Genomic DNA, 27,976 nt, shown 5'->3' with positions numbered 1-27,976 from the left:
GACAGCTCACTATTCCTAATATGATGTAACATCAGTGCTAATGCTAATCACAATGCTAATGCTAGGCAGTATGTGCATTAAGATGAGTAAACTGTATCCAACCTTGCGCAATAATCAGCATGTGCACAGCTGTAAATTGTATATAGTTTTTTTGATTGTCTTTATTTTTTGATTTTGCACTTCTTTTGCTCTTGTGTGCTTTTGTACTTTTGCTGCTGTAAACCTGGAATTTCCCCTTGTGAGACTGATAAAGGAATATCTTAAAATGCAAGAACTACAGTGAATTCATTTTTTTTTTAACTCCAATGGACTCAGGAAAGATTATAAATTATTCAATTAACAGTTAACCTGCTGCAAATTTAGTCCATAATATTATGATAAAAGTAAACTTTCATGGCGCAACAGCTGCAAACACAGACAACGAAGACAGAAAAGCTAGTCTTCAAGGGGGATGTCTTGTTTTCTTAAAGACAGGGTCACATGAAAAGTACTTGACAAATCAGGGAAGGATTTGTAGTGACCGATAAGAGCCAATCAGGCAGAGGATGTCATTGTATGTCCATCTACATTACACCACAGTCCTAGCAGCTCAGGTAAAAATGTCAGAATACTGAGTGCTAGGTGTAAATGTGGCAAAAACTTTTATTTTAAAACAAAACCCAGGACCTGAAACGGTCTGTTTGAAATGGGGCTGAAAATCAGGTGTTCATGCACTAGGGATGCAACAGTACTCGGGGAAAACCGTGTACCGCTGGGTCCGCCCTGTATGGGACAATCCACCCTTATGGACTGCGGGATTTTGGTTTTGCAATTGATTTTGGTGTTGGCGCTTTATATACTGCTCTCTCTCTCTCTCTCTCTCTGTCTCTGTGTCTCTGTCTCTCTCTCCCTCTGGACATGCATGTGAGCGTGCAGCGTGGGGAAGCCCCGCCCCTCAGTGAGAGACAGCAGATAGAGAAGCAGCTTTAGACTCAACTCTCCTCAGAGTCCTGCACAGATCCACCACTTTTCCAAACCCATACCCGTGTACATTAAACCCGCAACCCGACCCGCGATTAAACACATTGTCTACTCACTAACTCACTTTTAATTACCGAGACACGCTAGTACAAGGAAATGCGTATGGTAGATAAACATTGCGTTTTTATACCGCCGTTTTCTTCTACATCCCTATGCAGAACAGGAGCTTATTTATTTAAAAAAGCCCCCTTTGGGCCTTATGTATGCACATGCCTGTTTTATATGACTGTATATAAGTACTCGAGGAAAAAGAAAGGTTTCTATTGTTCAGTACAGAAAGGGTTTATTTTATTCAGTTCAGTGATAGAATTTGTTCTTAGTGTGAAATTTTGATTTTGCTGGCAAGCAAAATAAAAATAGAATTTTGGGAGAAAAAAACTGTTCTCTTTACGCACAAAACACGTACCGAAACCAAACTGAAACCGTGGGCCAAAAGCTCAGGCACAGACCAAACCGTGGGCTACATGTACCGTTGGACCCCTATCATACACTGACCCATCCATGCTTGTTCCCTTGTATTTCAGAAGGTGCAGTTTTATCATAGACATTAGCTTCCGGTCCTGTTACCTCCTGTTTTTTACCTTCTTATGGTTATAACCCATTTCTTAATTGAGCTCACTGAACAGTTTTTGTATTGTTTATATACTGCTTTTTTCTTGGGTTTCTGGGTTTGCTAAGGTGCTGTGGTTGCTGTTAGGAGGTTGGTTATCATGAGAAATGGGGTCCTCCTTCGGAGAAAATTTCATGGTATTTGGCTAAAAACTGCAAGGTGTACCTAATTTTAGACTATCAATGTTTTTGTCTGTGGAAAACTTGGCTGGTCATAGTTTTCAATAAATATAACGCCATACAATTTTGGACCTCTTTATTACCATATCAGTGTTGTTGAAAATGTTTTTCTTTGAACGTCTCCAACCATTAGATCTGGTAGACGTCATTCTAGGGCCAGATCCAGCGGTGACACGGGAACACGTATCCTGTTCAGTAAGCTTTGTATTGAAAACAAAATAACTGATCTCCATGTTTAATACATGTATGAATAGGTCTGAGTAAGTACTGTCACATGACACATGGTACAATTTACAGAAATACAATTTTGGGGTAAAAATATTTAAATTCCTGCTGCGTGACACGGGGACTGAAAATGAACATCATTTTATTTTCACTTTATTCAAATGTCCAAAACATGCTGTTCTCATCATAAATGGATCCTAAATGAAACACTAGAAGCACTTGGAGAGCGCAGACCTCCGCCAAGGCTGATCAGTGGGCCCCCCCACCCCCGATCACCCCCAAAAGTTAATCATTTCTTCCTTATCCCATTTCCAACAAACCCTGAAAATTTCATCCAAATCTGTCCATAACTTTTTGAGTTATGTTGCACACTAACGGACAGACAAACAAACAGACAAACAAACCCTGGCAAAAACATAACCTCCTTGGCGGAGGTAATAAGGTTTTAGCTCTGATGATAAACTACAACTGGGATCAGTATTGGATCAAAATGTGGAAATGATGAGTTTGGATGAACACACATATGGTGGGACACTGGGACAGGTAGGAACTAGGACAGAGGGACAGGTGGGGACTGGGACAGGGGAACAGGTAGGAACTGGGACAGGTGGGAACTGGGACGGAGGGACAGGTAGGAACTGGGACGGGGGGACAGGTGGGAACTGGGACGGGGGGACAGGTGGGAACTGGGACGGAGGGACAGGTAGGAACTGGGACGGGGGGACAGGTGGGAACTGGGACGGGGGGACAGGTGGGAACTGGGACAGAGGGACAGGTGGGAACTGGGACGGGGGGACGGGTGGGAACTGGGACGGAGGGACAGGTGAGAACTGCGACTGGGGACAGGTGGGAACTGGGACAGAAGACAGGTAGGAACTGGGACACAGGGACAGGTAGGAACTGGAACAGGGGGACAGGTGGGGACTGGGACAGAGGGATAGCAGTTTGGACCTTTGTTCAGTATCACAATAAAAGACTGACTGGAACTAAAACACTTCAAATATGGTCATAAACTTCTATTGAAGTGATATATACAGATAATATCAGAACATATTTGACTCATGATTGGACTGGACAGAACCTTTGAATATTCATGTACTGTTGAGTAATTAGTTCAACAGATTCACAGACTGAAAATATCACTGATACAAGAACAAATATTATTATTAAAGTTAATAATGTAGTTACATATGAGTCTGAACAAATATCATGATTAAAATTAATAGTGCATTTACATATAATAGCGACATTGTACCCGTGGTGCCATTGTACGATAGCGCCCTCCAGTGGTGCAACAGCGGCATTGCACCCGCACACCCTCCTGTGCTGCAACATCGAGACACGCATTGGACAAACATGCGCCGGACACAGAACGTCAATTGTAGTAGGATGAGCCTGAACAAATATTATTATTAAAGTTAATAGTGCATTTATCTATATGAGTCTGAACAAATATTATTATTAAAGTTAATAGTGTATTTACATATATGATATATATGTTAATATGCCCTGCGATGAACTGGCAACTTGTCCAGGGTGTACCCCGCCTTCGCCCCTATGTAGCTGGGATAGGCTCCAAGCGACCCCTGTCACCCTAGTGAGGATAAAGCGAGTTCAGAAAATGAATGAATGAATGAATGTTAATATTAGGGCTGTAATGGTACACGTACTGAACCAAACCGTTTCGCTGCACACCTGTTTGGTTCGGTACACAGCTGTATTGAAATGGCACAGTATGATGAGAAAAAGAAAAAGGAACGAAAGACATTGTTTGATGCGGAACTTTAAATCCGCACAAGTTCCGCACAGACATAGTGAAGGACGCGCACATTGACCCGAAATACATAATAGCAGCTGATATAAGGTTAAAAAAAACAAATATGATGTCAACCTCAAGGGAAGAGATTGAAGATCCTCCACCATCATTACAGTCCTGTTTGGGATCACTTCAGGTCCCGGTGAAAGACAGCAACAAGGAAAGAGACGTTAATAAGATGGGCGTTGTTTATCGCCTATGAACTACAGTAGTTGTACAACACTTACAGTAGCTCTGTCTGTCCCTCTTTCTCTCTCTTTCTCTCTCACGTACGCTGTATAATAGAGGAATAGAACCCGGAGTTGGACGTTGAAAGTATATAAAGTTTCACTTTCGTTTCACGCCAGCATTAGTCATGTTAGTTATGGACCCCCCCCCCCCGGCTCTGACCAAAAAATAAAAATAAAAGTAACCATCCCCCTGACAAATCGCACCCTGCACACATGCACACACACACAAGTACACAAAGTGGCCTAAACAGTTTGTTAGCGGTCCCAAAATAAATAACTTGGTTAATTTTCTTGTTAATGTTGCTCTTCATTTTGTTAAGAGAATAAGAGTTTGCCCTCTTGTTAATGTTGCACTTTAAAAACCAGCAACAGTGACACAGTTTTGGTGCGTTAATTCTGTGTGGGTGTGGGTGTGGGTGTGTGTAGACTGGACAGAGGGGAGGGTCTGTAGGCTGTGGGGTGGACAGAACGTAGGCCGGTCAATGTGGACAACAGGCCTCATGGTGGCGTCTCTGCGGTGTTAGTCGTGGTCTTCTTCTTTACAGGTTTCTTTACCATCTTGGTTTGAGTCTGAGTTCATGAGTCTTGAGTTCATGTGGAATTTTTTTGTTGTTATTTGTATGAAGAATGTGAACTGACAGAACTGTGATTAGATTTTTGTTGATTGTTCAAAACTACCAGTCAGGGAAAAGTGCAATACTAATGTTTAAAATACATTTTAGCAATATTAATAATTTATTTTATTTTATATTTGATTTATAGCAGCAGAATTATATTATTCTTGTTTTTCTATATTCTATTGTGTCCAAAAGTTGGGGGAAAAATATTCAAAAATGTATTAGACATTTTGAGGTGTTTTCTTTCTTCCTGTACCGAAACGAAAAAAAAATGAACCGTGGCTTTCAAAACCGAAAACGTACCGAATCGAAAATTTTGTGTACCGTTACAGGCCTAGTTAATATGATATATTATTTGCATAATATATGTATACATCATAGTAAAAAATGTTGGTGATCTATTCTACCCCCCCCCCCAGCTGTTGATGTACAGGTGTTAAGAGGAGGGCATAGTGTTTTTAAAGTTATCAGCTTTTAATGATAACAGCCTTTATTTCACTTGCAAATACTGTGCTGCATTCAAAGAACTGTTGGGTAAGGTGATACTCAATTGCTAGGCTACAGAACGTGACTTTAAATGGAATCTGTTGCTTCACTGGGGAAATAAAAGCATATCTAAATGAGTCTGCCTCTCTGTGAGATGATCACCACGGAGCTCAGGGGATGTGTTCGCCTCTCTATGACGACACACACAAACACACACACACACAGAGGCTTTGACTGATGCTGGATCATCACTACAGTAACCCTTGGTGACCTTTGACCTCAGCTGCATGGCTGTGGTTACACCCTGTTTGTACTTAAAGTGTCATCTGGTTTATGCACCCACAAACAAACATCACTGTACACTCATCGTGCTACAGGATCCATCCTCAGTCTAGGATCCTGGTGTGGATGTGCTGTGTGTGTTTTTGGATTCTGTGGTCTCTGCTTGTGCTAACACAGCATTGTTCTGTAACAGACCTCATTAGTGAAGCCCAGTTTCTGGGGAAAGAAACCTTATTTATTTTGGTCTCAAGAGCATACTGCACTTGTGCTTATACTATACAAGTAGTTCATGTATTTAGCATGCATTCATGGAGTAGAGTAGAGCTGCACAATATATCGTTTTAGCATCGACATCGCGATTTACATGTGCGCAATAGTCACATCGCAGGTCCTGCAATGTAGGAGGTAAATGAACTCAACATGTTCTCATCTAAGTTCATCCTGGGTACCTGACACACACTGCACACAGCCATCCACCAATCACAAACATTCTTAATCAGTTTGGAGTGAGTCGCTGGTAACAACATTGAAAAATGTGCAACGAACAAGAGAAAAATCACCGTAAACAAAGACTTGGTGCCAAAACGAAAAGCACTGTCAGTTATCTGGAATTATTTCAGCTACAGAAGGATGAAACTGAAACATGTGTTCTGTGTCCACAGTGTCTGACACCTTTCGACACAACCAGAGGAAAAACAACTAATTTGTTTGACCATTTACATCAGCACCACACAGATATTATATCCTCCTGAGTATCTTTTCGTATCGCGATATATATGGCAGGGTTGCAAAAAAAATTTCAATGTCAATTTTTTCCAATATCATATATATGCCCTAGAGTACTGTAATTCCATAAGATCAGGTGACGTTTCAAATCATTCCTCTTATCCAAAAAGGGATATTTTATTCTAGTCATTAGTAAATCACAAAAGAATCCAAAAACATTTTTGCCATTTTTCCCTCATAAATTAAATTAATACAAATACATGCAATAATATAAAATAAACTCTTAATTGTTGCAGCATTCTCCAAAAGTAGCACTGTTTTGTAAAGCATTTGCCACTCTGTAATGGTCCCATTTCTTTTCACATTTAAAGTTCTGTAGGGACTAAAGACGTGTGTTTTTAGGTGTGGTTTTCAGACCATGACAGAACCAGAACCTGGCATCTGGACCAGTTGCAGTTAACAGCCTGGATGGTCTGTTTCATCTTTGCATACGACATCCACAGTGAATCTAAGGTTTTGTTTATGCTCCGTAAAGTTTGAAGTGGCATTAGTGACTACCTCTGGATAGTAGAGCATATCAAAGGTTCTGCCCACCCTTACGTTTCTATCAGTGATGGTTTTGATGAAATAAAGCCCACTGGACCATAAGTGGTGCCTTTTTGCTGTTGTCTGTCATACATATTTTTTGCATATGTTGTTGACTAATTGAAGAGGCCATTTTCTGACACTACAGAACTCCTCCTGTCAATGAAACTAAGCCACTGTCACTTACAAGTACATTAACAAGTACTTTTAATTTACATTTTCCATCCAGTTTCAATTTTATGCAATTTGGAGTTTGGATTTGTATCATGTTATGACTTATTCTTAATTTGGTAATTCACCAAATTGGACAAAATAGCCTTCTGGTACAAAGAGAATAACGTGTGACGTACATAATTAAGAATAATTAGGACATCTATTCATATCAGAGCCAACAGCCCTAAAAAAAAAAAAAAAAAAAAAAAAAAAAAAAAAAATCCTGATTGTCTCCAAATGGGTATGCAGCAGACGTATTACATTCAGAGGTCCTTCTGATAATGTTTTCCTCTGCTGTCCTCTGATTTTGACCCTTTTTGCACTTGTTGAAGCTTAACTGAACTGTCTTTTTCTCTCTTCAGACCATCAGAAGCTCGAGAGAGAGGCTCGCATCTGCCGTCTCCTAAAACATCCCAACATCGGTGAGTTTGAGGCTTTACCAGAAACTGTCAATAATGATAGAGGCTTTGAATGAAGTTTCATGCACGTCTTAAGGTGTATTCACACCTACTTCGTTTGGACTGTTTTAAACGAACACTAAACAAAAGGAAAATAAACAAAAGGCCAACCCTCTACCAGAGACAGAATAAATATATGCAACATATAAAGGATTTATACAAGTTAATACGGGATTTATAGAAGCGCAAATTTAAAACAAGTATTAGTAGGTAATGGGTCACATTTGTAAAATCAGTAAATTACTAACAGGGGATATTTATCTGCATTATTACACTTAAAAGGTACTACTAAATTCCCATAAGCTCTGTATTTGTTTATTTGCACAGGGGTAAGTATGTAGCATAGATTATTGGCACAGATCAAAGCACTTATAACTAGGGCTAGGTAAAAAAAATTGATTTGATCAATTTTGATTTAATTTTGCGTTATTGATTAATAGTGGATGAGATCGATTTTTCAGAGCAGGACTGCGAGTACCTGACCCAGGTACCGCCTACACCCAGGTGTGGCCTGCTCCATCTCATGGGTCCCTGGGGGAGATGGGGCATCTCGATCTCACTCACAATTGTTCTGTTGCAGGAGTTGAGGGCATTTTCACACAGTGTACTCCAGTCCGTATCCCAGTATGTTTGACCCCAAAGTCCGCTTAATTTTGTCCATGTGAATGCAACCGTTCTGTGCTCCAGTACCGTACCCGAGTCCAGTTGAGAAGGTAGTCCTGGGTCTGGACTGCCCGGACTCCAGCATGGTACATTACTGTGTGAACGCGATCCGTGTCCGAGTCCGAAAGTGACGTAATCACCACTCTGACAATGGAAGTGGGTTAATCACCAAGAGACCATAGACGGCGCTCCTGTTGTCTCCTGAAAAAGCCTCGAATCCACGCAGCACAGGCTCACCTTATCGACCAAACCATTGAGTGAGATATCAGGGACAACGAAGGTGGCTCTGCTGCTCTTTACCTCAAACAGGATAACAAATAGGTAAGGGTTTGTCTTCTTCTGACTTCTGCGTTTGTAGGATGGCGTCAGAATTTCCTCCACACCGCCACCTACTGTTTCAGCCCTGTAACACCCATTCGTACTCGGGCACGGGCCACGGTACACGTCTGTGAACGCAACATCTGCAGGAAAGGTGTGAATGTATCCAAGTATGGGACGGACTCGAATGCGCTGTGTGAAAATGCCCTGAGTCGAGCCGGTACCACACAGTAGAAACATGGCTTAAGTATTTGTTCTTCATCTCTTTGTTACATGCGAGAAGACAGTGTTGAAGTAACCCAAAGTATTTTACCAGCATACGTTACAAATCACATATAAAACTGCAATGCTTCAGGTCATGTGTTTTCAGACAGGGCAGGGGTTAAACACATGATTGGCAGCTGTAATTTCTAGGGCTGTTAGAAAATATCGGTTCTGCAATATATCGCAATATTTCATTTCACAATACTTTATCGATATTAAAAAGTACTGTATCGATATTTTTTGGTATTTATTCAAATGCAGATATGGCAGAGGTTCATATTTGTTTTTTGGTTTTCTTTGTTTTTTTCTCTTATTTATTATTATTTAACCCTGTTTTCCAAAAAAAATATTTATTTGAAGCATCCTAAAAGCACTTTTTACTATCTGAAAGGCAGATGTTAGTTCCTTTGTTGGGACTGAACTAAAATAATGTTCTGATGTTAGTTCTGAACTAATAGAATATGAACATTTGAACAGGATCTTGAACTGTAATGTCTGTAAAACAGAATTTCAGTTTGAACACTGGAACATTTTGTGATATAACATTAGATCCTGTTGTGATCAAATAAAAATGTGTTTAGTATTTGTGCAGATTTCTGGTGTAATTCCACTTTTCCAGGAAATAATCATTTTTTAAAAAGAAAGAAAAAAATTGTCTTTTTAATAGTATCATGATATATTGCATCGTGATCCTTGTATTGTGTTTTGTATCGTATCACCAGGTTCTTGTCGATACACAGCCCTAGTAAATACCAATCACTGTTCAGATGTAGACATGACCCTACTTGTCTACTCTGGGGTTTGACACTTGGAAAACTTGAAAAAGTCAGCATTATCTGTATTTACATTTGGATTTGACCCAAAAGCAGGCAGCTGCAGAAGGAAGGGGCGTCTTTTCTAATTCTGCAGCATTAAGGACATATAGTCAACAATCTGAGGTCCATTTTAACAGTAACCCTCCAAAACATATTGACAGGATACACTGATCCATTAATGCCTACTCGGAATGAAAGGTTAGACAGATTGGTTTCTTTGAAAGAATGGCAGGGCTACTGTGCAATGGTGCAACAGAAATACATTGTGTTAGACATGTTCATTATTGCTGTTGCTCTCGTTAATTGTTCTGTTTTTGCCCGTCTCGACCGTTGTGATCTCGCTGCTCTACACGTCGTGCAACTCTTACAGAGACGTCCAGGGGAGGTGATGTTAAAGGACAGAAAAAGCAAAAAAAGGGGGAAATGACAAAATCAATGACACCTTTCCACTGTGCTCTTTCTTTTCTTATTCCTCTCTTTCTCATGTCCTAGTTTTCTGTCGCCTCCCCCAGGCACTCATTCGCCCCTCGCCTACTTTTTGGTTCTCTTCCCCTCACTGTATAGATTTTTCATTCTCTCTCTATCTCTTTCTCTCCCTTGTCCTTGTTGCTCTTCTTTTTCTTTTTTTTCTTTCTTTTTTTTTTTTGCATATTTTGGCACCTTCTGCATTCAAACTTTCGACAAAAGAGGGCACAAAAAGAGACAGATGGAGAGAGGAAGGCAGGAGGAGTAGGAGACAGATGGAGGGAGAGCGAGAACATGGGAGGACGAGGGAAGAGCAGTCGTTCTTGTTTCTTGCTGCAGGGCCATCCTACTTCATCTTATTATACAACTGATATTCATTTTACATAACGACAACTCCAACTTCCCTGACACTAAACCGAAGCTGAGGCTCAGACTTGTCTTCTACCATCCAGTCTCTGCTGCCCAGGCCCTGCTGTGTCATTTGGCTCTGTTCAGTTCAGTTGACAGCGGGTCTATGATGTTCACTGCATTACAATAATGATAATATGATGCCTACTGCTGACTTACGCTCATTACTCTCATCCCTTTTTTTCCATCTATTGTTGATCAAGCACTCTTTCTATTAATAATCAACCAACAGTACCGGCAGAAAACTATCTCCTTTAGAGCTTGAATTTTTGTAGCTCACCAACCAATAGGCCATGAGCTTTTGTGAAGGCGCTGGGTCCGTCTTTTGCCGCGTTTCCACTACATGGTACCGACTCAACTCGACTCAGGCTTTTTGCATTTCCATAACAAAAAAGGACCTGGAATCTGGTACCCGGTACTAGTTTTTTGGTATCACCTCCACCGAGGTTCCTAGACTGGGGACCAGATACTAAAAGGTGATGTGTAAACACTGCAGATCACTGATTGGTCAGAGAGTTGTCTCTGTGACCCGCCGTTTTAAAAAAAAAAAACAGATGCAGAAGTTGACAGTAAATATAGTGGTAAGTTAATCCACGACAGCCTGTAAAACCACACCATGGTCGGTCCAGGAGATTCAGATGTAAAAATTCAGGATGAGTTTGACGAGACAATACACAACGAGCGAGTTTATCAGCAACTCTGAGCAGACACACGGAAGTAACGCACCACATCGCTATGACGTCCAGGTACTGTAAAGTCAGCAGTGTTGGGCAAATTACTTTTAAAAAGTAATTAGTTATGGTTACTAGTTACTTTCCCAAAAAGTAATTGAATTAGTAACAGAATTACTCCTTCGTGAATATAATTAGTTACCAAGGAAAGTAATTATTGCGTTACATTTTTGAAAAACCTTCAAATATGTAAAAGGAAACTGATTTTTGAGCATGTTTCATGGGCCAGTTATAGAGTAGAACAGCAGACAGGTACTTCATACCATGACTGTGGTGAGGCAGGGATCCACCAGGGCCCGGCTTTTCCACCACATAAGTGCATATCTGCATTTATAGGAAGAAGATGCTCCTCCAGTTAATCCCACGTCTCCATTTTTTTCAGTCGCTCTTCCCTGATCCAGCGGTAAATGTCTTCACTCCAGTCAGTCGGACTCACTGATGACTCCTCTTATTAGTTAGCTGATAACTCCCCTAAATTAGCTGCGCACATACCTGCATTCAAGTGAAAAGGGTGTGCTGCAGACAACCCAAACTCGCAGATGTCATTAGTCACTCAGGTGAAGGTAGTGTGGATGTCTCAGACTCATGGGGCATACAGGTGAAGCAGGAAGGCGGTGTGGGCAATTTGAATGTAAGAACGGCTCACAAATGAATGGCTTGCAAGGAATCTGTTCCTATCGTTCACTGAAAAGAGCTGTTCAAAAGACTCGATTCGTCTGCGAACGTCACACCTCTAGTGCCTGGCTGAGCGAGTCAGGACGGATAACAGCTGTTAGATATCAGTGCATAGTAACACACCACATTTCACTGCCGGTAACGGTAACAGCGTTGTAACGTTTCAAATAGTAATTCCTTAGATTACCCGTTACTGGAAAACAATAACAGCGTTGGTAACAGCGCTATTTTTAACGCCATTATTCCCAACCCTGAAAGTCAGTAGTATCCTGTACTGGAAACGGTCTCCAGGAATAGGACCTGGTATCCGAGATGAACCGAGCCGGTTCCACGTACTGGAAACAGCATTTGTGTTCGCCATTGTCGTCATCTTCATTAGCAATTTCTTCTGACGAAATTACTGGACAGATTCATTTCAAATTTTATATGTCGCTTCCTTGGGACAATGTATACAAATATTTGTTCACAGGTTTGAGAAATTTAGATTTTTGGAATTTTGATAGGAATAATAATTCTGATAAGTCATATGGACTTTCATTTAATTAGTTGAGTTCTCCTCCAGTGAAAGTACAACCCAGTTCTACTGGGAAATTGATCTCGTGCATCAAGACCACAGGATTCTAACATTCAACAACAAATTCAACTTCTTTTTGATAGAACATACTGGTGAGCTATTGGTCCTATTTCTACATTTTGTTAAAATTTTCAATCGATCATTCTTTTTTTCCGATTTTGTCTGCTGAAGGGGACTAGATCATCAAACGAGCTCACTCAAGTCCTTGGTGCATGTTAATCCTTTACAACTTTCAGGACCGATAGGTTTAATCATCTGTTGTTCCACGCTATAGGATAGTGCATAGGTTACTGTGCAAGGGGGCTTAGTAACAGAAGAAACAGCCACAGTTAGCTCTAAGGTTAAGGTGTGGGCAGGTTTGTACAAGAATTTAAGACCACAATCAACATTGTACACTTCCACTGTTACAGATTTAACTTCTAAATAATGGCTAGCCACATAAAAGGCATCTGAGGTATCCCCATCCATTTAGAATCCTGCTGAATACTGTCGGTAATAAAGTGGTGGTTTACTGCCCGACCTCTGGGTGTGCTGTTGGAAGTGGTGGAAAAAAAATCAATATCACTACAGCAGTTTCCAGTAATCTCCCCTGTCTTTTTAAATAAATAAATAAATAAAAATGAAATATAAATATTAGGGGTGTAACGGTACAGAAACATTTCAGTTCGGTACAGGGGTCTTCGGTTTGCTATATTTTCGATAGGTTTTCGGTGCCATGAAGGAGTCCTGTGAAGGGGGCGGGGTATGGGGGGGGTGCTCTGTAACTGCCGAAAGTGAAAGGTAAAGGCTCCCATAGAGTCAACCGAAATGCTTCAGTATAAACAAGTGCACCGTTACACCCCTAATAAATATATTCATTTGTGCTCAAAATTATTCATAAATCTGTCAATTTGTGAATGTAAATTTTTATGATGAAATAAATTATTTTTGTCAAGTTGGTTTGTGACTTACAGGTGACACATAAGTGAAAGAATAACAACAAGTGACGCCTCAATTAATACAAATAATACTTTATTTCAGGGGTATTTTATACATGGATTTAAAAAATAAACCTGCCATGTTCCATATTATTCATACCCTAGGTTTCCTTAATCCAGTATCTTTTATTAATAGTCAGTAGAGTAGCCTTTGTTGCTGATGATGGTTCCTGCCTGTCCTCTGTCTCCTGTGGGATGTTGGTCCACTCTTCTGTGGCCAAAGCCTCCATCTGGGTCAGGTTGAATGTCTCCTAGCATCACTCTGGCCTGCAGCTCCCTCCACACATGGTCTATGGGATTTAGGCCGTGACTTTGACTAGGCACACATGTCCTTGAACCACTGCTTCACTACCGTGGTGGTATGCTTTGGGTTATTGACCTGCTGGGATGTCCAGTCAGGACCAAACTGTAGTTTCCCAGCAGACGCTTTCACGTTGTCATCCAGGATATTGATATCATCCTCCTTTTTCATGATGAGGTTCCCAGTGTCACAAGCAGAGTATTCTTTATTGGTATGTATTATATATATTACTTATAAGCAAAGGGGCAAAGTGTTGCGCGGCTGGGGTGGGGGTATTGGTAAGCTCCACCTACTTTTTAGTTTTCTTTGTTTTGATTGATGTGGAGTCAGCAGACATGCTGGGCCATCTCTGGTCATATATGATCCAGGACTGGACACACTGGCTACTGACCACAACCAATTAAGTTAATGCTTGTTAACACTAACTGCACATCATTAACACTGGACTTGTTTAGCTCTTTAACTGTCAAACAGACTGCAGACAAACCCGACACTTGTTCATCCTTTTTGTTCATCCTCGTGCACCTCTGTGTCGTCTCCTCCTGGTGTGTGTACTCACATCACATATAAATCCAGGGGAAATCTCTACAATTAATGTATATTTCTGACAGACAGCTGAACATTTCCTCATGGCATACTTACAACTGCACAACAAGAAGCTGCCTTTTTGTAAAGCACGACAAATGTCTTTATTTTTGTGTCAGTGATGTGGCCTTTTTTCAAATAGCAGTTCATGATGACTTAGCATTGGTTTTGTTTTCAATGCCCAGCCCCTTTTCTTATTGGGTAAATTCGATCTGTACCATAATGTGGATTTGAATTTCCATTTGGTTAAAATTACATATTGGTATAGGAAAAAGTAAACCGCCATCTTTGATTTGTGTTGCCTTCATGTTATTGTCTGCATCTGTGCCAAAGCGTTGTGCATATGACAAAAAATACTGGAGTCAAGAGTGTGCGACATAATGAATAAATCGCAGATAACACAGTGAACCGACAGCTCCTTTTTGGTCGTCATGTTGCTCTACCTTGGTTATCTCCTTAAATGCTTCGACAGTCCCACAGCGCTGGAGCTCAGTATTGGATAGAACAGACACTGCTGTATATGTACACCCCTGTCTCACCGCCCTCCCCCATCTCTCATCTCTTGCAGTGAGGCTCCATGACAGCATTTCAGAGGAAGGCTTTCATTACCTAGTCTTTGACCTGTGAGTATATTCTTTACACAGTCACACAGTGACATTTTATCCATGCATACGACCACGGTTTGTTGGAGTATGCTAACATCAGCTCGCCTCCTTGTCTGTTTTCGTTTCTGTCTCTGCATCCTTTTCTTTCTTTCTGTCTGTCTGTCTTTCTTTCTGTCTGTCGGTCTGTCTTTCTTTCTTTCTGTCTGTTTTTCTGTCTGTCTTTCTTTCTGTCTTTTTCTTTGTCTTTCTTTCTTTCTGTCTTTCTTTCTGTCTGTCTTTCTTTCTCTGTCATTCTCTCTCTCTCTCTCTCTCTCTCTCCCTCCCTCCCAGGGTGACGGGTGGAGAGCTTTTTGAAGACATTGTAGCCAGAGAGTACTACAGCGAGGCGGATGCCAGGTACTGAGCTGTTCTAGACAACATGTGCACAAACACACCCTGCTGCAAACATACACAATAATCCAATTACATTTCTGAGTACATTCTGTCGTCGTTCAAGAAGAGATCCAGCTAAGCGATAGCCCATTTACAGCAGACTGTGGTGGATGTCATTGGGCACTTTGTGTTCAGTCAACAAATTGATTAATATATTTCTCCTCTCTCAGCCCTTTTCTCTTTGATTTAAATAGGGCTTATCTGCCCAGTTGTAGTCATTTACTTAAGGACAATGACAAAAAATGCTATAGCCAATAAAAAATATACTAAAATGAATATCAAATTAGTTAATTTTCTTTTGTTTTACTGATTGATTAATCTCACACACATTTTATTCCTATTTGTACACATCAGTAATCTCCTTTGACCAGGTGCAGTATTAAGCTGTAACAGCATAATAACCTATAAATAGTGACAACTCCAATTTTTCTCCTTTGTTTAATGTGAAAAAAGTTAAATTACATTATGATAATGTTTACATTAACATACTATCCTTTTGCAAAAACATTTCAATAACCTGAACCTGAAATGCCACAGGAAAAATAAGTGCAATTGTACCAATATTTTGCCTGTTACTAAATGTTTTATGTCTTTGTAGATCCACTGTGATCTGTACGGTATAATCCACATGTGTTAATGATAAACTGAAGCAGAATATTGGTTTAATTGCACTTATTTCTGTTAAGAAATGTCAGATTGTTTGTGGTTGTTCATGTTTTTCACATATTTAAAGGATCATTTGTAGATGTAAACATTTTCATTAATGTAATTTTGCTTTTTTCACTCTAAAACGTCAAGAAAGTTTGTATTTGACATTATTTTTAGTTGGATTTGTTCTGTTACTGATCTAACCCCCTTTAGATCATGTGTGGCCCCTCCACTAAAGTTAGTTTGATGCACCTGGTTTATCGTATTACTGGAGGTCACATACACCTGCATAAGTGGAACGAGTTAAAAATGAGCCACATGTCCAACATCAGAGGCACACTCATCCATCAGCCAATCACTAGAGGGAATCTCAGTGCGGGTAGATGATGTAGGTAGAGTAGAACTGTTTTCAGTAGCTCCCAAAGTGTGCATGGTGAAAGCACAACTAAGTGGATCAAATGTGTCCAATGAACCTGTACTCTGACCTTCAGGTGTGAAAACACTCTGAGGTTTGACTCATATCTGCAACATCCTCCATAGAATAAATGACTCTGTGAACTCATGGAAGCTCTGATACACCATTAAAAGTCCATGGAAAGCAAAATGTGAGATTCGTTTCAAAACACCCACTGTCTTTAAGTAGGACTATGCAGTTACTCAAACTGCAACCATAACCATAATATAGTATATATTATACACAGCCTGGTGAGAAAACAAATAGTATGTGCCATATGTTATTGGACTGTCTTTAGCTTTGATTATAAGACACATTCACTATGACATCGTTTATACCTAGGGCTGTGTATTGGCAAGAATCTGGCGATACAATACAAATCACAATACTAGGATTACGAAATGATATATCGCAATATATCATGACACTGTTAACAAGGCGATATTTTTTGTTTTGTTTCTTTTTTTAAAAGATAATTTCCTGGAAAAATTTATAGTGCAGCATTTGGATAAATAAAGTTTTAACATGTGGCTTTACCAGTACAGAAAACACACAAATAAATAAATACGTTTTACAGACATTACAGTTTAAGATCCTGCTTAAATGTTTGTATTCTATTGCAAAAAGAATACATAGTGTTCAGTCCCTGAATCATCCAACATCAGAACATTATTTTCATGTATTCCCAATAAAAACAACCTAACATTTGCCTCTTTCAGACAGTAAAAAGTGCTTTTAGGATGCTTGAAATAACCATTATTAATTTCAAAAAACTACTTGTATGACCTGCAATATCACAATGTTACTTTTGTAGTATACAAACAACAGAGCAAAATACCCATGTGAATATAGAAATAAGAGTAAAATACCCACGTGAATATAGAAATTAAAGAGTAAAATACCCTTGTGGATATCGAAATAAAAGAGTAAAATACCCATGTGAATATAGAAATGAGTAAAATACCCATGTGAATAAAGAAATAAAAGAGCATGATAAATCTGAAAAGAAAAACAAAAATGAATTTCAGCCATGTCTGCATTTGAATAAATACTTAAAAATATCGATGCAGTACTTTTTAATATTGATACAGTATCATGAAGTTAAATATTGTGATATATTGTGGAACCAATATTTTCTTACACCCATGTTTATACCACACACTACTTATGCACCGTCACAGTAAAAGTCACAGTATTTTTTAAGTCCATAGTTGAATTAATTGTTGCCAAAGATATTGAACTGAAGAGTTGGACCACCGCATTACATCCCAAAGATTCTGTACGAGTTTCAGGTCTGGACTGGAGCTGAATCCATGTGTGAAACTGATGTCCCATGGTCCTTGAACTGCTCCTTCACAAGCCTGATGAGCCCAATCATGGTCTAGTCTTTATGTTCTAGAACAAACTGATGGTTTTTAAAGGATTGAGAAGCTATTCACTGCATCCATTAGCGTTCAATAACTTGTTGAAGCTGAAACATCTTCACTGTTACAGTAATTATCCAGTTGAAGGATCTCATCTGTTGGCTTTGTTCAGTCCAGGTGGGGACTTTGTAGCCAGGCAGTGTTTAGTGCAAACAAAATGTTGTCATTTACAGGTCTAAATTCAGGAGGATTTACAGTGATCTAATGCAGAAAACAAATGTACACACATACTCTGTTTTGGGATAGTTTGGATTTACTCACAGTGACCAGGACAGAGATACTGTAGAACAGGGGTGTCAAACACATTTTCTTCCACATTCAGCCCAATTTAATCTGAAGTGGGCTGGACCAGTAAAATAATAACATGATAGCCAATAAATAATGACAACTCCAAATTGTTTTAGTGCAAAAAATGACATTAAATTATGCCAATATTTACATTTACAAACTATCCAAACAAAAAGAATGTGAATAACCTGAAAGACATGATATTTGTAAAGAAATATAAGTACAGGTTTATCAGTATTATGCCTCGGCTAATCATTTATACACATGCATTACAGGTCAAATCTACAGGACACAAAACATTTAGTAACAGGCAGAATATTGTTAAAATTGCACTTAATTCTCTTTAGACATTTCAGGTTGTTCATATTTGTTCAGGTTATTCACATTTTATTGTTAAAGGATAGTTTGTTAATGTAAACATTTTCATAATTTAGTGTTTTTTGCACTAAATCTAAGAGGAGACAATGGTGTTGTCATTATTTATAGGTTATTATGATATTATTTTTGAGTTTGATGCCCTAACTTACACTTTGCAAATTCATCCCACGGGCCAGATTGGAACCTTTGGTCAGCCGGTTTTGGCCCCCGGGCCGCATGTTTGACACCTGTGCTGCAGAATATGCAAAATGAAAGTCCTGATTGTTTTTGTTTGTTAAATGTATCACAAATAAGGGGTTTTATGCTGGATTAGGTTTGTTTTTCCCTCCATTTTTCCTCCTTGTATATGCCTCTTTTTGATGTAAAAGAAGTGCACCTACAGATTTGACAAAGATAGGTCTTTTTATTTGGTGTTTTCTTTTGTGGGGGTTTAGACATCTTAATAACCAGGACATGTTTCTCCATTTGTACATTCCACCAAAGCCAAATCTGCCCTGACACCTTCACAGCACAGATAGTTTTTAATATCAGTAGTGGATAGTGTAGCTGGCACAGAGCGTAGAGATGGTTTTGGCTATGATATTAGGTACACTTAGATCTGATTAATCATTTAAGTTTTGTCTAATAATCACTATTTGTAGATTCTATTTCTGCTTTTTTTATGATTAAGTTATTATAATTCAGGTTTAGATGATTTGAGACAAAACAACAAATGTGAAGATATTAACTTGCAAAAATATATACAAGATCTTCAATATAAATGTTTTCGTTCATAATTTAGTGCAGTGGGTTGCAGAGGTTGCGCTAGACATTTTTATTGTCCGTCATTTTGACGGACAGGGTCGTAAAAATTCCGTCATGACATATTATTATCTGTAATTTCAAATTTTTATTTTTTAATGATAAAGAGATATATTTAGTAGTATTTAATGTTCAAAAACATCTCAATGATGCAGCAACTGTTGTTGCTGCTGGCTGATAAACCAACGAGATATCACGACTCGCATAATTATATACGCCACTTTTAACTGGTGTGTTATGCACTGAGGCTTAGAGTTCGGGTTATGTAAACCAGAGATCTACGCACAAATTGTCATGCCATCTAATAACACATGAAAGGTCGAAAATGCGTACATATAGCACACCAAATGCCACTGGCGTATTCCTTGCTTGTCCGTCAGCCTTCACCGCATCAGTCCCTCTTTTTTCACTGCGTTTATCAATGCCATCACATTTACTGGGCTTTCTAAAATAAGGAGACTCGGCTGTCTGCACAGTTTGCGCTAGCAAAGTAGCATCTAATTTTAGCTAAAGTCAGCAAAACAATGACACAAGACTTGACACTGACTGATTAATATTCACACTGGCACCAATTGGACAGGGGGTCTACTACAGGTGGACCAACTGGACAGGGGGTCTACTACAGGTGGACTAACTGGACATTGTCGGGGGTCTACTACAGGTGGACTAACTGGACATTGTCGGGGGTCTACTACAGGTGAACTAACTGGACAGGGGGTCTACTACAGGTGGACTAACTGGACAGGGGGTCTACTACAGGTGGACTAACTGGACAGGGGGTCTACTACAGGTGGACTAACTGGACATTGTCGGGGGTCTACTACAGGTGGACTAACTGGACATTGTCGGGGGTCTACTACAGGTGAACTAACTGGACAGGGGGTCTACTACAGGTGGACTAACTGGACAGGGGGTCTACTACAGGTGGACTAACTGGACAGGGGGTCTACTACAGGTGGACTAACTGGACATTGTCAGGGGTCTACTACAGGTGAACTAACTGGACAGGGGGTCTACTACAGGTGGACTAACTGGACAGGGGGTCTACTACAGGTGGACTAACGGTGAGTCATGTGACTGCAGTACTGCTGTTGTATTCAGTGTAGTTGTGAACAGTGGTGCTGTTGGTTCTATACAGGTAGGAGGCTGTTATGGACTGTTTGATGCCTTGTTAAGAGACAGACAGACCAGCAATTCTGCAAGCAAGTTCTGTTCACAGTGTTGTGTGAAAACTTTCTTTGGTAGTGTTATGAGACTGGTGTGTGTGTGTGTGTGTTCCTTTAAATGTGAGAGTGGTGCGTGCGTGTGCGTATGGTGTGAGTGGTTGAGCAAGGTGAGGGAGCGGCAGTTTTGAGTATGAGTGTGTAAGAGGACAGAAGGAAAAAGTGTTCTAACATCGATATACTGTGCATAAAATATAAGCTGCTGTCTTCCACTACTGGCAAGGGAGTTAACCCCGACATCGGCCCTGGAGGAAATCTCCCCTGTGCTCACTGACTACGGTCGGGCGAGCCGAGCAGGAAAGGTTAACAGTAGATTACCCTCAGTATTTTAATCTGTCAAAATGACGGACAGCCTTCAGAATTTTCCGTCACTTTTTTAAAAAATCCTTCAATGACGGAATATTTTCGGTTAACGCGACCTCTGGTGGGTTGTGTTCTTTCTTCCTTTTCTCTGTGGCATGTAGCTTAGCTGTCTGTTGTACAATTGGATTAGAGGGTCTTTGTTAAAGCACATGGGGGCTTTGGACACACACAGGACACTTGGAATAAGCCCTGGTTCCACTGCTCTGGAGCTCATCCTGATCTTTGACCCACTGACCCTTTCCACAGAGACGTGACATGAATATCATAAATGTAATGATATCACAGTGCACGTCACACAATTAATTACCTCCGCCAAGGAGGTTATGTTTTTGCCAGGGTTTGTTTGTCTGTTTGTTTGTTTGTCTGTCCGTTAGTGTGCAACATAACTCAAAAAGTTATGGACAGATTTGGATGAAATTTTCAGGGTTTGTTGGAAATGGGATAAGGAAGAAATGATTAAATTTTGGTGGTGATCGGGGGTGGGGGGGCCCACGGGGGGGCCACTGATCAGCCTTGGCGGAGGTCTGCGCTCTCCGAGTGCTTCTAGTTTTGCATATGTGCTCAATGGGTGGGGGGGTGACACACTCGGAAGTCTAGTGTGAAAACGTGTTCAGCAGCCAGTGTGTCATAATGACAGAAACCGTGACAGGGGCAGCTGAACTGACATCCCCATTATTAAAACTGCTCCTGAGATGGACATTTATTGCCTCTATTTCAAGGCCTTTCACATCAGGATCTTCAAATCAAATGTTTAGCATACGCTGTGTGTTTTCATTTCTTTGTTAAAACGTAAGTGACTGTCATGAATTCTTAACTTAATTTTAATGTTCTGTTTCATGCAAATGAGTGATACATTCTTAATAGATTTCAGACATTTCTCATAAATACAGCCTGAAGTTAACAGTTGAGTTTGGAGCTGCAGTTATCAATTATTTTTGTAATCAATTAATCTATTGATTATTTTCTTTGATTCGACGCTAACAATTATTTGAATAAGCAGAAAAAATTGTAAAAATGTGAAACAGACATCTCTGAAAATTGACCAGCTGAAATGACAACCACAAAAACTATAAAATTAAAAGGATATATAAAAATTTTTTTATACAGAAATAACAACGATAACAAACCATAACCAATAATAAACCATAACCAACAAGTCCAATGACATCTACAAACCATATATGCACCACAGTCTACAACACATTTGGATCCAACTGATACCAACTGAACATGGAACTAACATCCAACTGAAACTAATAAAAACAAATGTTTTTAATGTTTGTGTAAAAGCTTCAAAGTTTAAAGGGGTAATGCCATGTTTTCACTACATGGAACTGGCTCGGCTCAACTCAACTCTGGTACCAGGTCCTATTCCTGGAGACCGTTTTCATTACAGGATACTACAGACTTTACAGTACCTGGACGTCATAGCAATGCAGCTTGTTACTGTTGTCTGCTCAGAGAGTTCCTGATAAACTCGCTCCTTGCCTGTTGTCTCGTCAAGCTCATGCTGAATTTTTACGTCTGAACCTCCTCGACAAACCATGGTGTAGTTTTACAGGCTGTCATCATGTGGATTAACCTACTGCTATATTTACTGTAAACTTCCGCATCTGTTTTTTGTGAAACAACAGGTCACAGAGATAACTCTCTGACCAATCAGTGGTCTGCAGTGTCACATTTTAGTATCTGGTCCCCAGTCTGGGAACCTCGGTGGAGGTGATACCAAAAAAACTAGTACCGGGTACCAGATTCCAGGTCCTTTTTCATAATGGAAATCCTAAAAGGCCGAGTCGAGTAGAGCCAGTACCACATAGTGGAAACGCGGCATAAGTAATGGTTCCAGTGAAGAAAAGTCAGCATATGGACATGTTCTGCCTTTTTGTCCTCGTCTCCTCTGAGCTACACGCCATGTTGTTTGTGTTGATCCTGACGTCATTCGCGTCACAATAAGTGTCCCTGTGAAACGCAACAGTGGATGTTTAGAGACAGTGAAATTCAGGAAATGAAGCTTCAATTCAGGAAAATTGTGATGGAATAATTTTTTAAGTCAATCAGAGTCAATTAGTGGTTTGAGCTGTTGTTGAGTCAGTCAGAACATTTTGTTGTTTCAACGACCCCTTCACAATTCAACCTTTAGTCATACGAAGAAAATCCATGAATTGAATTCTGCTTCAAAAATATGCTGATTAATCACATGCAGAATAGGTGATGTGTGTTTTTTATAATGAAGGTGACTGATGTCTTCTCTCTGTCTCTTTCTTTCTTCATAGTCATTGCATTAGTCAGATCTTGGAGAGTGTCAATCATATCCACCAGCATGATATTGTGCACCGAGACCTCAAGGTGAGTGGCTGCCCGTTGCCATGACAACCACACACTCACACTCTCTCTCATGCTCGCACGCAAACACGCACACCTCTGCTCGTGGCCATGGCAACACACAGATGGCTCTCAGTTGCTTCATGTCTCTGTTTTTTCCGTCTTTTTCTCTGCGTTTCTGCCTCCATCCTCTTCTTGTTTCCCTGCGTCCCTCTCCCACCTGTTTTCATCCTCCTTCCATCTCTGTATCTGTAAGCTCATCTGTTCTTGACCACAGCCTCTGTGCGTCTCCTACATATACACAATACTTACATGGATGCTCAGGTCTCGTACGTGGCTGCTGATATCAGCTGATATCAAAGTTGTCATTTTTGTAACAGAACATATAATGCAGAAAACAAAGCTTAATCATATACATATTTTGTGGCATTCGGGGTTTTATTTGTACTATTTTTTATTAAGACAAAAATTAAGTCATTCAGCACCCTAATTTACATTGTCGGTCTATTTTTTAAACCGTAAAACAGCCGTACTCCATTATGTTATTAACTCTTTTTATCCATTACTGGCTGGTAGGCCATGAGAATCTTTGCATCATTCTTTTTTTTTTCATATTCAATTGAGAATCCACAATTGGAAAATGAAAAAATGACTTGTTATTGCTTGTTATTATTCATGTACAAATCAAAAAACAAGTTGTTTTTTATTCTTTTGATTGTGCGCACAAATTAAAAATTGGAAATAATCAAGTTCACCAAATGTGGGGCTTCATGTTGACATTTTGACAGCGAATTTGGTCTGACCTGGAAGTTACTGACTTCTTCATATGTTGTTCTGGACAGTCATGGGTTTGCTAGTATTCTGTCTAATGCATTCTGCGATAATGGAGAATTTGGTGTTATTCAGAGGCAGCAGACGCGTTACTAGGGGTGTGTATTGGCAGGAATCTGACGATACGATACAAATCACAATACTAGGGTCACGATAAGATATATCACGATGTTTGTTTCTTTTTTTAAAAGGATTATTTCCTGGAAGAATTTAATTACATAAGAAATATTCACAAATACTAAACACATTTTTATTTGATCACAACAGGATCTAATGCTATATCACAAAATGTTCTTTTGTTAAAACTTAAATTATATTTTACAGACATTACAGTTTAAGATCCTATTCAATGTTCATATTCTATTGGTTGATATAACGTCAGAGCATTATTTTTGTACAGTCCCAACAAAGGAGCTAACATCTGCCTCTCAAACAATAAAAGTGTTTTTAGAGTGCTTCAAATAACCATTATTTAATAAAACAATGTTAGATAATAATAAATGAAATATAAACAATAAAGAAACCCCCCCAAAAAAGAACCTCTGCAATATCTGCATATGCTCAGATGATATATTGTGCAGCTCTACACATGACTCCATTAAAATAGTGACAAATTCTGACATGATGCTGTTGGCAACACAGTCTTACTCTAACAACACCACCTTACTTATCTTAAGTTCATGACGAGTGACTGTTTAGATATTTTACTTTGTGTTGGTGTTGCAGACAGGTCCACCAATGGTTTGGAAATGTTCTCATAAATGGATCTAACCTGTGATGGGAGTATTCAGTGGGATTGGCAGGTCAAAGGTCAGGCAGAAATGATGAGGTAGATACAAATGTGATGATGGTATGTGATATGATGTGGTAGGAATTGTTGACACCAAAGGGCTGAACACAATGAAATCCAATTTCATTTCTTCCTGTTCTGGGAAACTCGTCCACTAAAACACTTACAGAACATTTCAGTAACTGAATCAGACCTCAGATTGTCTTCATTTATTGTGATTTAATGTGAGCATAGACCGACTTTCACATAATGATAAAGGAAATGAAGAAAATAGGCACTAAATCACAAAACAAGACTTGGGTTGTTAATTTATCTTACTGCATTGTTTGTTTTGCTACGTCTTTTATGACATATGTCATATTTTGTCCAGCTTTAACCCTTAAAGACCCAAACGTCCACTTTTAACCCTAACAGACCCAAATGTCCACCTTTAACCCTTAAAGACCCAAACGTCCGCCTTTAACCCTTAAAGACCCAAACGTCCGCCTTTAACCCACAAAGACCCAAACGTCCACCTTTAACCCACAAAGACCCAAACGTCCACCTTTAACCCTTACAGACACAAACGTCATCCTTTAACCCTTAAAGACCCAAACGTCCACCTTTAACTTAAACCATCTACTGATCTAAACTGTGTAATTATTGTTGATCCACTAATCCTATCAATCCATGTCAATAATTGGTGTAAAATACAGTTCATCTTTTCATGGTCATCAGATATGACCATATTTGGATGTTCAGAGGCTCCGTAGTTACCATAGTTACAACACTGATTCACCAGTAAAACCCATGGAGTTGGATCAATGACAGTGGGTGGACACACTGAGTTTATGTTGAATTGATGATATATTTAGCTGAATAAGTGACTTTGTGTTCAGTTTTCTATGTTTTGATATAAAAACCTTTGAATTTACACTGAATTTTAATGAAGATCTACATGATCACAGTGAAATAAATGTTGAAAAATGGATAATTTACACTGAAAAATGCAAAATGTGGAGGATAATGTTTTAATAAATCACTTAAGACCAAAGAATCATTTGGAAGTTGACATAAATAGTTGTTGGTTTTTAAGGGTTAAATTAGAATGAACTAAAGGAATACTAAACTACTAAATCCCAAAACTACATGTTTTTTCACCTTGTTGCATCTTTTACGTCATTTTTATCTTGTTGCATCTTATGAATAATATAAAAATACAAATACTATCTGGTTTCTTCAACTTTTTTTCAGGTTAAAACTCAGTCATTAAACTTAAAGTATTTTTTACATAAAATTTGACATAATATCATTATAATGATATATGACCATTATCACTTTCACCCCCTTTTGTTAATGACACCATAGCTCTTTCCACAGGTGGATTTATTTTGAATGCAAAACTTTCAGAACAAGAATAATATAACTTCAATACTTATCAAGTTTAATGCCTTTACATACATGTAACTGATAAACATACCTTGCTTGAATAACTTCCAAGAGGGAAATGAGGAATCTGAAAAATACACTTGTTTCTTCTAACAACATACAACTTGCTGCATATGGCTTACATGCAGTAGAAAAACTTAATACTGCCGGGCTGGAGAAACCAATCCCCCTGGAAACTGTCACTGAACCTAGGCTCCTACGTCACAGAAATCACCGACAATAAAACTAAATATGTTAAGTGGCGGCTAAAATCACAGTAACACGTGTGCTTGTTGCTCAGCTCTAACACTTCCCATATGATACAGTCAGAATATTTTTACTCCCTTATATTGGTGTCAACATGGGCCCCAAAAACCCAGAGTACTGTTGAGGCTCTGGCTTTGAGCTGAACACACTTAAGACTAGGGCTGTGTATTGGCAAGAATTTGGCGGTACGATACAAATCACAATACTAGGATCACGATATGATATATCACGATATATCATGATACTGTTAAAAAGACAGCTTTTTGTTTGTTTCTTTTTTAAAAATGATTATTTCCTTGAAGAACTGGATTCACCAGAAATATGCACAAATACTAAACACATTTTTATTTGATCTGAACAGGATCTAATGTTATATCACAAAATGTTCCTGTGTTAAAACTTAAAGTCTGTTTTACAGACATTACAGTTTAAGATCCTGTTCAAATGTTCATATTCTATTAGTTCATAACTAACATCAGAACATTATTTTAGTGCAATCCCAACCAAGGAACTAACATTATTTAATAAAAGAGTGTTAAATAATAATAAATAAAACATACCCAAAAAAAGAAAAAGAAACAAAAGCCATAAATGAACTGCCACAATTTTTGAATACGTACCCAAAAATATCAATACAGTACTTTTTAATATCGATACAGTATGGTGAAATGAAATATCATGATTATATTTTAGTAGAACCGATATTTTCTTACACCTCTACTTAAGACAATGATGTGGAAACTTTGGGAACGATGGTAAAATATACTTAAATGTCAGTCAGAGGCGGCAGAGTGTGGAAACGACAGCAGCTGTCTATGCATGTGTGTGGGCAGCGTTTGTGTGTGTGCGTTCGAGTGCACATGCTCTGTGTCAGAGAATACCACTATTACCTCCAGCTCTGCCTGTGATTTGACGGCCTTTTATCCTGAGTGGGCTTTCAGTGCAGCCCCTTATGTCCTACTGTCCAAACAGCGGCCATTTAGAACGCCGCCGCACATGCTACCTCTCACTAAGTACACTTTTCATTTCACATGCAGTCTGCAGCACTGCCTAAATGACTCGCGTGTGGTTTCTATGGCTACGAGCCCATGCCCATATAAGGTTTGGTGGAGATTCTGAAGCGGCTCATCCCCTCCCTACTCTCCTATCTCTCCGTTGCTTTCTCACACCTATACTCCGCTCCTCCACCCCCACGTCGAGCTGTGTCAAACACGTCTATTAAAATATTACTAAGATGGAGCCGCCGCTGCCTTTTTACGGTCTGTCTCTCACTGTCTTGATCTGCTGTCCTACATTCTGCTTGACGGCTTGTCTTGTTTGTGTCTCAGCCTGAAAACCTGTTGTTGGCCAGTAAGATGAAGGGAGCTGCAGTGAAGCTGGCAGACTTTGGCCTTGCTATCGAAGTGCAGGGGGACCAACAGGCTTGGTTCGGTAAGAAAACACAAACAGTGACAAATATATCAAATGCACCGGACTGTTATCAGATCTATCATTCTGTCTGTGTGTTAAACATGAGATTG

At 39.4% G+C, this 27,976-nt stretch overlaps 1 protein-coding gene across 27 annotated transcripts in view; it reads left to right on the top strand.

The window, feature by feature from the left end:
- Window positions 1–27,976, top strand: part of LOC115439691 (calcium/calmodulin-dependent protein kinase type II subunit gamma) — a 114,600-nt gene that overhangs the window by 15,856 nt on the left and 70,768 nt on the right. For all 27 annotated transcript variants that reach the window (XM_030163622.1, XM_030163615.1, XM_030163626.1 and 24 more), the window contains exons 3-7: window positions 7,352–7,411; window positions 14,792–14,846; window positions 15,159–15,224; window positions 23,113–23,185; window positions 27,785–27,887. In XM_030163622.1, coding sequence (XP_030019482.1) covers window positions 7,352–7,411; window positions 14,792–14,846; window positions 15,159–15,224; window positions 23,113–23,185; window positions 27,785–27,887 — 357 coding nt within the window. The remainder of the gene's footprint in view (window positions 1–7,351; window positions 7,412–14,791; window positions 14,847–15,158; window positions 15,225–23,112; window positions 23,186–27,784; window positions 27,888–27,976) is intronic.

Source organism: Sphaeramia orbicularis, chromosome 19, assembly GCF_902148855.1.
Source record: "Sphaeramia orbicularis chromosome 19, fSphaOr1.1, whole genome shotgun sequence".
NCBI classification, from domain to species: domain Eukaryota; kingdom Metazoa; phylum Chordata; class Actinopteri; order Kurtiformes; family Apogonidae; genus Sphaeramia; species Sphaeramia orbicularis.
This window is presented reverse-complemented; position numbering and strand designations above follow the sequence as displayed.